Raw genomic sequence first — 13455 nt, forward strand, 5'->3', positions numbered from 1 at the left:
GGCGGCGGCGGCTCGCGGCGAAAGGCGCTGGCGCTGCTGGAGGCGGCGCGCTCCCGCTACGAGAGCCTGCAGATCTCGGACGACGTGTTTGGAGAGTCGGGCCCGGACAGCAGCGGTCACCCCTTCTATAGCACCTCTGCCGACTCGCGCTCGTCCTCGGCCGCCTCTTCGGAAGACGAGGACGAGCCTCCCGGCCCCGCGCCCACGTCGACCCCCGCGCGGAACTCGCAGCCTCTTGGAGCCCCGGAGGCCGAACTGCAGGACGACGAGGACGGCGAGGGCTGGAGCCCGGCGCTGCGCGATCCCCCGACCCCTCGCTGCGAGGAGAGCGGTGGTAAGGATGTGCGGGACCCGGGCGGCGCGGGGAAGGGCGGCTCGGCTGTGCGCTGGCTCCAGATCGTCCGCTGGACCACTCAGCCGGTCTTTGGTTCCAGGGGACAAATGAGCTTGTGGTAGTGGGATGCTGCACAGCACAGAACAGAACCTGCCAGTGGCAGGTGAGTTCAAAACGGATGAGGCTGAGGCCAGGAAGGGCTTGGCCTTCAGTCGCTTCTGGACTTGACCCCTCTTCCTACATCCTGCACCAGAAAAACCTGTCACGCTTGTGAGGCCGCACTTTAGACTTTCCCTTGCTGGAGATCCTGGTAGCCTATCTTGGGTTTGAGAAGTCGATGGGTACTGGTGACCTCCTCCCCAAGTAGGTCTACCCAGAAGTTCATTTGTTCGGGGTGAAAAGGCTAGATCGAAATCTAGTGAGCATCTAGGGAGAAAAAAAACAACACACCACCCGCAGTGTCTTTTGGGGCTTGATTTTTTTCTCCTTGGGTTTCTAATCTAATCTTAGAAACTTTCTGTATTCATAGGATTTGAGATCTCTTAAGAGCTAAGGGAAGAGAGAAGGGACTCACTTCATGTTAAGATGATGTATGCTCTTCCTGCAGGTTATATTCTCAGATGCCCCTGATATTTGGAGGTCACTGGAGTCACGCTCAGGATACTCCAGTTCCTCTGTACTACATCCGTTTCTTTGAGTTTAACATGAGTCTTCAAACTGGGTGAAAGTAGTTCAGTAAGGTCTGACACCACCACAGAATAGGCCCAAATTTTAAAATATTGAGTGGCATGGGACAGCAAATAGGATAGGAAGTAGTATGTGTGGAAGCTATAGAATAGAAGAATCAGAAGAGGCTAGGGAGCACTTTCAAGGACCTGATATAGGAGATTGAATTAACTGTGTAGGGCTACACACATTCAAAGCAGCTTGATGGCTGCCATCTTTGAGCAGGGCATCATTGTTTCCCACTCTGTTATTCAGATTTGGTCTCTGTATAATGGGTGTACCATTGTTTCTGGCAGTGTTGATCTGTATTTTTTCCCCCCATGGTACAATTATCCTTTCCATTTATTTGAGTTTTACAGATTTGATCTGTGTAGTTTTGCTTCATTAGCTATGTCTGAACCAGTAAGAACCAGTTGGAAGCTCTAGTTTAACCAGCCTTCTCTAATGCTTTGTTTCATGTCAGGCTCTTTGAGGCACATTCACATCACATTACCATTGGTGGGAATGTGTACATCTGGTGCTTATGAAGGCCTAATGGCTCTCATGTCTTTCTCACATTACTGTTACACCAGCTGGCAACACAGAGGAAGGTATGACTAAGGGGCCCCTGACTCCTGCCTGGACTTGGTACTAGAAATCATACTGCTGCATCTAGTGGGCTGCCCTGAGTTTGTTCCAGGAACTGACTGGACTCAGCAGGGAGTGGTTGGCAGACCTCAGGCAGGATGCAGAGTCTGTGTCCTTAGGTGCATCTGGACTTGCAGAGCCCACCTAAGTGGCACAGTGCTTTTTGGGTGGATCGTCTTAAAAGCATGTTTGTATTGGTACTTTAGAGTTTTGGAATTTTTCAAAATTATGTTACTCTGGATAGACTCTACATTTTTCAGAATGTTGTATCTTCTCTACCCTGGATGAAGAGTGCCAGCTCATATTGATTCTTTATGAATAGTGCCAACCCAGTTCCCTGGTTTGCCAGACGTAGTGTTGTATGCGTCTGTGATCTAGTTTTTATTTCAGATTACCTGAGGTAAATCCTTCAAGTCTGCCTGGGAGGATATAGCAAGTCCCCTGTATTTCAGAGCAGAATAAGGAGACTGTGTTAGATAACCCAAGTTATGAGTAAGATACATGCATATAATGATGTGAGAGACTGAAGAGAATGAAAGCAACACTATGTTTGTTAGCTGTACATGTGAGAAATTCTGCAGCAGAACCAGCTAATGCAGCCACTGCAGTACTTACAGGTTTGAGGTGCAATATCATATGTCTTTTGATGTCAGGTTCAGATAGGCCTTCCAGGTCCACACAGTAGGACCTAAGAATCATAGCCAAGCCTTTGAATCACAGACATGAGTGGCTACTTGATGGTATTTGTGCTTAATCCTGATTTCCTGTTCTCTGTGGGAACTTGCTTTTTAAATCCAGCTCTAATTTTGAATTCCCTTTCCTTGTCACATCACCTTCTCCCTGAGTGAAAGAGGGGCTTGTTGAGCATGAATTCAAATACTTCTGAAATAAATATTACTTAAATGCTGAAAATAGATACAGAAGTGGAGCATTGCTAAGAACACTTGCTGGGGCTGAGGATGCTAGAAATTGAGCATTACCCTGCTAACAGAAAAGTTGGGCATTGGAACCCATCTTTCCCTCTGCAGAGGAAAGATGAAGCAGTTTCTTATCATAAATAATAAATATAACTTCAGAGCTTTGACAATGCGATGGGGCAGCTCTACTCTGTTCACTAGTATTGCTATGAGGGTGGTAGAGGTAGTAGTGTCATATGCAATAAGGGATTACAAAAAAAATGACCAAAAGTTGTATACCAGCCAATTTAATCATGAGGTCTCTCAAGGTTCAGTGTACTGGGTCAGATGAAGTACAGTGTATCACTAAGGTTAGTGTCACACTCTCCAGACCTCTTACAATACTAGACCACACAGTCCTTAATAATGTTTAATATCAATTTTTGTGAAAGAATAATATGTGATATGCAAAATTATAAATTGATAAAATGTGGTATTAGAGTATATGGATACAACAATCTTTAAAATACAATCTTTCTACATTGAATTATAGCATTATTAATAGTTGAGTTGTTCCAACCTTTAAAAATTTTTCTCATTCTTTTCCTTAAATGACTACATCATTCTCTAAGAAGTTATTAATATATCACAATCTTGTAGCTTAAAAAAAAAAAAGGGAAAAAATTTTACCAAATCAGTGATTATAAAGACATCGACAACTATGAAAACAACAGTGTTTACTTATGGATTCGAAGCATCATTATAAACTGCTAGTATTGACAGCTCTGGCCAGAGCACTTTGTGTTGTTAGGTGCCATCAAGTCTACTATAAACCACAGAGACTGTATGAACAACAAATCAGAACCTTGCCCTTATCCTTCAGTTTCCTCATGATCTCCACCGTGCTCTAACCAATTGTTGTACTCATTGTGTCAGTCCATCTCACTGAGTCTTCTTCCTCTTTTTCACTGACCTTTCTCAGAATGTTGTATTTTTCCAAAGACTGGCTCCTCTTGACAACATGCTCAAAGTATGTGAGACAGTTTCACCATCCTTGCCTCTGTGGAGCACCCTGGTTGCACTTCTTCAAAGCCATTTTTTATCCCAGAGCACATTGTTATTGTTGGTATGTGCCTTTGAGTTGGAACCAACTAATAGCTGACCCTCCAGCAGGTTTTCAGAGACAGTAAATTGCTATTACTCTTTCCTTTCTTATGAGATCCATCAGAAATTGGTGATAATGTCTCTAGTGCCGTTAGCGCTTCTAAACCCAGCTTTTATTTCTGGTAGTTCTCAATATGCTTGTTCAATATACTTGTCAATATACTTGTTCTAGTTGCTTTTCGATAATCTTCAGCAGGATTTTGCTTGTGAGTGATGTCAGTGATATTGTTTGATAATTTCCACGATCTGTCAGGTCACCTTTTCTTTGGAATGGGGATAAATGTGGATCTCTTTCACTCAGTTGGCGAGGTAGTTGTCCTCTAAATTTTATGGCACAAGCTGGTGAACGCATCCAGGGCAACATCTGTCTGTTGAAATATGTCAGTACTCCATCAATTCCTAGGGTTTTAATTTTTGTGAAGTCCTTCAGAGCGTCCTGAACTTCCTCCTTCATCACCATTGCCTTTTGATTCATATGTTCAGCATGCTCAGTTCCACAATCAATACTCTTGGCACCAGCAGTTAGGAAATCAAAAGACAAATTGCACTGCTGTCAGGGATCTCTCCAGAGTACTGAAAAGCAGCAATGTCAGTCAGACTAAGGTGATCCAGGCCATGGTCTTTGCAATTACTTGCTATGCATCAGAGAGCTGGACAATGACTAAGGATGACAGAAGAAGAATTGATTGATGTCTTTGAGTTGTGGGGCTGGAGAAGAGTCTTGAACATACCATGGACTGCCAACAAAACAAATAGGTCTGTCTTAGAGAGAGTGAAATCAAGTTTCTCCTTGGAGGCTAAGATTTTAAAACTCTGTCTCACATATTTTGGCCATGTGGCCAAGAAGGACCTGTCCTTAGAGAGGGACCGGTCCTTAGAGAAGAACAGCATGCTTGGAAGGGTGGTGGTACAGTACAGGAGAGGAAAACCCCAGATGAGATGGATTGGTATAGTAACTGGGGCAATGGGGGAAGGTGTGTCAGAGTCAGTGAGACTGGCTCAGGACAGGTTAGGCTTCAGAGCTGCTGTACATAGGGTTGCTGTGAGTTGCAGGTGACTCGGTGGCATACAACAACAACAAATTGCACAGGAGGAGACGGCCCATTCTTTTTTTGAACTGTCAAAGTGCAGTTTCTGTCAATCTTCCAGCAACATAGACTCCCCATGTGCAATAATTCAGTTTGGATCACGCTTATTACTGCTTTCAGTCTGTTAACATATTTCGCTGTGGACAGGGCCAGCTGTGGAAAGAGGAGAGCAAGAGGGTGGCATTTCATTTGCAATCAACCTACATAAGAAAAATACTTGTTACTGACAGTTTTTGCACATCACTATTCAGAGCATATTTTTCACACTAGCAGAAGATAGAAAAAACTTACATGCCCATAAACAGGTAAGTGGATAAACAAACTATACACAGTGGAATATTACATTGTTAAAGACTGTTACTTTATCTGCAAAAATCCTCATGACATGGATAAACCTGTAACACATTATGCTATGTGAAAACAGTCTATTAAAAAGGGCAAGTATCACTAATATTAAAAGTCAAGAAAAAGTTTACTCACAGAAAGAAACCTTTGAAACTTACCAGGCTTAGGAAAGAAGGGGAGAATAAATCACTAACTGTTCTTGTTGAGTACCATAGAGTCAAAACTGACCCAAAGTTGACCAAATCACTAACTGTTCTTGTTGAGTACCATAGAGTCAAAACCGACCCAAAGTTGACCATTCAGGGTGTTTTCAGAGGCAATCACAAGGGAGGAGATTGCCCATCCTTCTTCCACAGAGCAGCTGCTGACGTTGAATCATGTGCCTTTGGGATTTCAGTGCAACTTCTTGCCACTAGGCTGCCAGAGCTAACGTTTAACCTGGATAGAGAGAAAGACAAAATATTGTGAGTGGGAGGTCAGCAGAAAATTAGGACAGAGGAAGGTACTGAGATACAAGAGAGAAAAGCCACAAAGGTAAATACTATAACATACACAGTCTTGCAAAACCAATAATAATGGGTATGTCAGTTGAGCAGGAACAAAAGGTAAATTGGACTTCACTCACACAGAATTGACAAGGTAATAAGTGTTTGCGTGTGCTGTGTATTGTAACCAGGAAGATAATAGAGAATACAGGAAAGTTAGGAAAACCTTGTAGCTGTGACCAAACATTTTGAAGAGTTACTGGGCCTTGGGGTGCAGTTAATATAGCAAATTCTGCAAAAACAGTATTTTACCTCTCACTTTGATGAGTAGTGACTGAGATCTTAAGAGTTTTGCGATCAACCACCTAAGGTACTTTGCCTGTCTAAAACAAAGAAGAACAAAGATAATCAAAGACACATAAAATGAATTGCCATTGAGTCATAACGGACTTGTAGCTGACCTTCCAACTGTTTTTCAGAGTCTGTAAATCATACAGGAGGAGATTTGCCATCATTCTTCTGTAGAGCTATTGATAGATTTGAACCACTGGAGAAGTCCAGCCTTTAGGTTACCAGCACACTGCAGTCCCCACAGACTATGTCACCCGAGCGCCACATCAAAGACACAAGGAAATAATTCGTCCAAAAAGACTAAGGACCATGCAAACTCTACTTCCATAACTGGAAGAACTAGATGATACCCATTCACCATGGTTGACCATTCTAAAAGGGATCACAGTATGAAAATCTAGATATAGTGAGAGAAACATGTGGAACAAAGCTCAAAGTCTTAAAAAGACCAACTTATTGGTCTGATAGAGATGGATGGAATTTTCAAGACTGACCCTTAGTTACTTTTCAAGCCTATCCTTCTGGCTTAACCTTCATTCAAAAAATAGGCAGGTGTATAAAGGGAGCTCTGGTGCCCTAGTGGCAAGAAGCTGCACTGCAATCCCCAAAGCATGTGGTTTGAGACCACTAACTGCTCCGTAGGAGAAGGATGAACAGTCTCCTCCCATGTGATTAACTGCCTCTGAAAACCTGCCAGAGGGTCAGCTGTGGGTCGATTCTGACTCTATGGTACAGAACAACAACTTGAAGGACCAATAGTACCAAGAAAATACACACTCCTTAGAATAGCTAACTGTAGGGATAAAAAAAGACAGTGTTTACATAGTGATAAATCTCAGAAAATAGAAAGGGCTAAGAAAAAAGAAGATAGAACATTGTGAATATAGGGAAGGAGTAGAAAGAATGCTGTTCATTATGGGGATTGCATTTTATTCCGTGAATCAAAATGTGTGAATTGTTGAATGAATGGAACTCCAACTTGCTCTGTCAACCCTCACCTAAATCACAATTAAAAGTTTTTGAAAAGTTGGGAGTGGGTGTGGGAAGGAAAAGTTGTTAAAACATTGTTAGAATCAGGTCAGAAAAGCAGAAGTTTATGTATTTGTATAGCAAGATTTCTGCATGCTTCCTTCCACTTTTAAGAAAAACCCCTTAAGTGTATGAAACTGTATGTAAATGTGTATTGCTTGTGCTTGGTTGGATTGAGTTGTTGTTGATTTAGGCCATTGAGTCGCCTAGGACTCCTAGCTCCCCTGTAATACAGTAGCTCTGATGCTGAGCCAGCTTCCCTGTCTCCAGCACACCTATCCCCATTACCCCAGTTACTGTGGCAATCCATCTCATCCGAGGTCTTTCTCCCCTGCACTCTCCCTCCACCATTCCAAGCATGATGTTCTTCTGCAAGGACTGAGCCCTCTTGGCCACATGCCCAAAGTATGTGAGATGGGCTTTATAATCCTAGTCTCCAAGGAGAAATTTGGTTTCACCCTCTCCAAGACAGACCTGTTTGTTCTCTTTTGCTTTATTTTTCCAGAAATAGATTTGAACAGCTTTTATAGGTTCCTCTGATGACCTTAACACCCTCTGGAAGAGGTGCTGTTCATGGAGTAGAGTCAACACTGAGGACAGGTGTGTTTGATCTGCCGTCAGAACAGCCATCTGGCCTGAGTACACCCCCTGGCTGAGAGAAGAGAAAGTGCTTGATCCAGAGTGCCAGCCTGCATAGCAGCCTTTCTATAATGAGTGGAGAATTCCAACCACTTGAAATGCCTTGCCTGTAGTATCTTCCAAGCTTCTGCTTCTCTTTTCCAGAACTCAAAGCATGCTCACCTGAAGTGCGGCTAGCAATTATGGATAGAGGGGTCTTTTGCCCCAGGTGAGCTTTGTCTTCTCTCACCTCCTCCACTGTGTCTTATCTCCATTTCTCTCTCTTCCCTTAGGTGCTGGGTGTTCCCTTAGATGTTGGGCATTTCAGGATTATTTAACTACAAAGTCTGCAATTTGGTTCTGCTAGCAGGGCCTACAGAGAAGTTTTCAACTCTTGTGTGGATGGAGGGTCACTGTGGGTACAGACAATCCTACTTGGAGAGCCTAAGGCTCAGAATTTTCTTTTACCCAACTGGCAGCATCTTCATTAGATTGCCTTTGAGTCAGATCCAACTCATAACTGACTGTTAGGTTGGTTTTCAGAAGCTGTAAATCAAATGGGAGGATTCTGCCCATCTTTCTCCCTTTGAGCTGCTGCTGGTGGATTTGAACCTCTAGAAAGGCAATGCTTTCAAAGATTAGCAGCACAACCTCCTAGCCCCTAAAAGAACCCCACACACTCCTGTCTCTGCCTTCCAGTATGAAATACCAGCACCACGTGCAAACTCGGTATTTGGAAGTGGAATAGAATTAAGGGCAGGCAGCACTGGAGCTCTGCCCTTTTGGTTTTCTTTTCTGAGAAGTCTTGTGATTCCTTCCCTCTGAGAGGCAAAGGAAAAAGCAGATTCACAGATGCTTAAGGGCTGGCATCTGTCCGGCTTTGTCAGTCTTTGTTTTTGTTGCCTGGATCTGAGCAATCCTCCTTTTATAGTAGTGTTATAGACTTTGTGGAAGAGTTTTTCATGTCTCATGTCCGTGGTTTCTGTAATTGTTCAGTAGGGAGTTGTGACCTTGGGAAGCTGGAGAGAAACATATGGTGTTGAAAATTAACATTTCAGATGTTTTATCTTTAGACTTTGTTATTGATTTATTTGGATGAAATTCCTTTTGACTATCAAGTAATAAAAGAAAATTATTTCTTTTATGAACAGACATAAACCAAGATCCTCTGCTGCAATGGGATTTGTAAACCCATCAGTTGTATGGGTTTTATTGCTGACCAAAAGATTGGAGGTTCGAGTTCACCCAAAGGTGCCTCGGAAGAAAGACTTGGTGATTTTACTTCTGAAAAAAATCTCTTTCTCTCAGTGCATTACCATTAACATAATGAAATCATAGTTGACCCTCCATGGATTTGGAAGAATGGTAAAGTTCTATCTCATATACTTTCACCATGTTGTCAGGAAGGTATCAGTCCTTGGAAAAAAAAGACGTACTGGGAAAGTGATGGCTCAGAAAGAGAGAAGCAGCTCCTCAATGAGATGGATTGACGTAATGCTTGAAACAGTGGTCCCAGGCATATCAAAGATCATGAGGATAGTGCAGGATAGGGCAAGGCTCAGACCTGTTGTTCATAGGGTCACTGTAAGTTGTAGTAGTCTCAATGGCACCTAACATCAACAAAAATATTGAAAGCCTTGTGGAGTACAATTCTGCTCTGACACACAGGGAGTCAGAATCAGTTGGTTAGCAACTGGTGAAAAAACTCTTCTGCTTAGCTTTATATTAGATTGCGTGGCTCTAGGAAAGACTGGTGAGTTTCTGAATCCTGGTAAGATACAAAATAAAGCTTATGTAGTGCTGCAGAATAATGAAATGAAAAACTGTGCATCACAGCCATATAGAATTTAGAGAAAGGAGTGTCTTCATGTAAATGTCTTGTTATTGTCATAGGAATTTGTGCATTTGTCTAGTAGGGAGAAGTTGAGCTGTTAGTCTCATTTGTAACTTATTTTTCCATACATTTTAACATGTAATCATTACGGTTTCTCTTTGGCAGAAGTTATCTTCACTTCACGGAGAAAAACAGACAAGTATATTCACTCAGAGATTGCTTGACCAGGTAATCAGACTAGATAATTTAGAAAAGATTTCTAAGGAGCTTTGATGACCTTGTCTGCAGAGAGTTTTGGTAATTCTTTGTTATTGGGGGCTATTTATTATTGTGCGTGCATCAATGGCTTTGAGTTGTGGTGCTGGAGAAGAGTATTGAACATACCATAGACTACCAAGAGAACAAAAAGTCTGTCCTGGAGATGGTGAAACCAAGCTGCTCCTTGAAGGCAAGGATTTTGACGTTCCGTCTCACATAATTTGGGCAATTTGCCAGGAGGGACCAGTCTTTGGAGAAAGACATTATACTTGGAAGGGCAAAGGGAAAGCACAGGAGAGGAAGACCTCAGATGAGATGGATTGACACAGTAACTGGGATAATGGGGGTAGATGTGTCAGAGAGTGAGATTGGCTCAGGATAGGACAGAATTCAGAGTTGTTGTACATAGGGTCGTTATGAGTCAGTTGCAAGTGACTCAACAGCACACAATAACAACAACAACATGCATGATAGGATATTTAGGATATTCTATCCAGTAGATCATCATGATAGATGGAGGAAAAATTGAAACTGTCAACGAATTCATCTTGGATCCACAATAAACAGACTTGGTACCAGCAGTCAGGAAATTAGGAGACATATTACATTGAGAAAGTCTGCAGTCAGGGACCTCTCCAAATTACTGAGGAGCAACAATGTCCATTTGATGATTAATGTGTGCCTGATCTGGACTATGGTCTTTTCAGTCACTTTCTGTGCTTCTGAGAGCTGAACAGTAACTAAAGAAAGCAGGAGAAGAATTGATGCCTTTGAATGGTGGTGTTGAAGAGTATTAAATAACCCATGGACTACCAGAAGAACAAACAAATATATCTTGGAGAAAGTGCAACCAGAGTGTTCCTTGGAGGCAAAGATGATAAAACTTCTTACATACTTTGGGTCTATTGCTAGGAGAAGCTATTCCTTGTTGAAGGACATCATGCTTGGAAAGGTAGGTCAGCGAAAGAGAGAATGACCCTTAATCAGATGAATAGATATGGTGACTGTTGCAGTGGGCTTGAGTATGTCAGAGATTGCGAGGATGACACAAGATAGGACAGAGTTCATATCTTGTTCATAGCACAGCTATGGGTTGTACCCAATGGCACCTAACAATAACCTCAATAGATAGGGGCCTCTGGTATTTAAATCTGTAGGAATTTGTACTGCTTTGGTTAATTTTCCCCTCCCTGTCACTGATGTCTACATTCACTCCATTATGGTCAGAAAAAAAAATACTCTGTATGATTTCAGTTCTTTTATAGTTACCAGAACTTCATTTGTGACTTAAAATCCCATCTATCTGGAAAATAATTAATGTGTATTAAAGTATAGTATATAGTATGATATTTTAGAGTTGAGGATTCTATATGGGCTTGTTTAATCGAGTTGATTTATTATGTTGTTCAGATCTTCTGTCTGATGTATTAATGATAAGGCGTTGTGCTGCCAATCTAAAGGCACATAGTTCAAATCCACCAGCTGCTCCATGAGAGAGAGATAGGCAGTCTCTGCGTCTGCAATTTAGTACCTCTGAAAATTTGCTATAGGGTCGTTATGAGTCAGTTCTGATTTGATGGGATGTAACAACAAGGAAAACAATATTTCTTGTTAGTCTTACTAGATATTTTGTCTAATAGTGAAGATATTATATTAAAGTCTTCAAATGTTTTTATAGCACTCTTGCTTCAATTCTATCAAGCTTTATATATTTAGATGCCTTGATGTTGGGTTCTTATAAGTCTTTATTCACTTACTCATTAACAGGAAAGGAGTGTATCAAGAATGCATTCTGTCTCCATACATTTTCAATCTTTATGCAGAACATATCATTCAGGAGGTTGGTCTTGATGAGGAGGAATGTGTCATTAGGATTCGAGGAAGACTCATCAACAACCTACATGATATAGATACAACCTTGCTTGCTGAAACTCAAGAGGACCTGAAGCACTTGCTGCAGAAGGTCAAGGACCGTAGTCTTCAATATGGGTTGAAGCTCAACATCAAGAAAACAAAGATTCTTACAACCATGATGAATAGAGAAGAGATTGAGATTGTAACAGTTACAGGTTGCTTGGCTCCACAATCAACACTCTTGGCAACAGCAGTAAAGAAATCAAAAGACAACTTACATTGGGAAAATCTGCCATCAGGGATCACTCCAGAGTACTGAAAAGTAATGATATCAGTCTAGAGACTAAGGTGTTCCTAATCCAGGCCATGGTCTTTGTAATTACTTGCTGTGCATCAAAGAGCTGGATAATGACTAAGGAAGATAGAAGAAGAATCAATGCCTTCAAATTGTGGTGCTGGAGAAGAGTCTTGAACATACCATGGACTGCCAAGAAAACAAATAAGTCTGTCTTGGAGTTTCTTCTTGGAGGCTAGGATTTTGAAGCTCCATCTCACATACTTTGGGCATGTGGCCAGGACTGACCAGTCCTTGGAGAAGGACATCATGCTTGGAAGGGTGCAGGCACAGTGCAAGAAAGGAAGACCTCTGATGTGATGGATTGATACAGTGACTGGAGAAATGTGTTAGGTGTATCAGAATCAGTGAGACTGACTCAGGACAGGGCAGGTTTCAGAGCTGTTGTCCATAGGGTCACTATGGGTCACAGGTGACTTGACATCATACAACAACAACAACATCAAATCCACTAACTCATTGCTATCAAGTAAAAACCAATGCAGAGCTGATTTTCGATTGGGTTTCAAAGGCTGTAAATCACATGGAAGGATATTGTGCATCTTTCTCCCATGGAACAGGTGGTGGATTCTAACCACCAGAGAGGCACTGCCTTTGAATTAGCAGTGTAACTCCCCACACACTATGCCACCAAAGCTATCCTCTTCTTGATCAGTTGACTATATTATCAGTATACAATGTCAATCTTTTTCTCTCCTGACAAGTTTTGTCTTTATGTTTATCTGATACTAAGATTGCTACGTAGCTGTTGTACTTAGGGTCATTATGAGTTGGAGTTGACTCAGCCACACATAAACAACAAGAACAAGATTGCTACATGCTCTCTTTTGGCTATTATTTGCACAAAACATACTGTCACTCCTTTCACTTTTAACGTTTTTGTGTCCTTGGGTGTAAGATGTGTCTCTTGCAAACAGCACATAGTTGTTTATTGCTTTCTTTATCAACTTAATCACGCCTTAGCTTTTGCTTGGTCATTTAGTCCATTTATGTTTGTTGTAATACTTGTAAGAAATGACTGACTTCTGTGCCTTTTTAAAATTTTATTTAATAGACATTTTTGTTTGTGTTATCTTAAGCCTTTGTTGTTGTATCCTTTAGTACTTCTTTTATGGGTTATGGTTTGTGTTTGAGTTTTTACAGGTAGATATACAGTTTTGCCAGCATTATTTGTTAGAGAGACTATCATCTCATTTAATAGGTTTGGGGTTTTTTTTCTTGAATATCAATTGACTGTAGATATATGAGTGGATTTTTGGATTCTCAATTCTGTTCCACTCATCTATCATTGGTACCAATACCAACGTTGTTATTTTGATTATTATGGCTATGTAGTAGGGGTTTCGGGTTTGGGGTTTTTTTTGTGGTGGTGGTAGTTTTTTTTATATTGATGTATACTTTTATTTTTATAAGGTAATCTATAATTTGTAAGACAGCATTTTTAAAAACATATATCCTATTTACTCTTTCCATTATTTAATTCTGGTTTAA

The 13455-nt window shown here is 41.4% G+C and overlaps 1 protein-coding gene across 1 annotated transcript in view; it reads left to right on the top strand.

The window, feature by feature from the left end:
- The window catches only part of LOC102873517 (piggyBac transposable element-derived protein 5-like), a 184399-nt gene that overhangs the window by 17582 nt on the left and 153362 nt on the right, over positions 1-13455 (top strand). Inside the window, exon 3 of the mRNA XM_006888755.1 lies at positions 1-334. Coding sequence (XP_006888817.1) covers positions 1-334 — 334 coding nt within the window. The remainder of the gene's footprint in view (positions 335-13455) is intronic.

This window comes from Elephantulus edwardii, unplaced genomic scaffold, assembly GCF_000299155.1.
Source record: "Elephantulus edwardii isolate Elephantulus edwardi_28Jun2011 unplaced genomic scaffold, EleEdw1.0 scaffold00071, whole genome shotgun sequence".
In the NCBI taxonomy this organism is placed as follows: domain Eukaryota; kingdom Metazoa; phylum Chordata; class Mammalia; order Macroscelidea; family Macroscelididae; genus Elephantulus; species Elephantulus edwardii.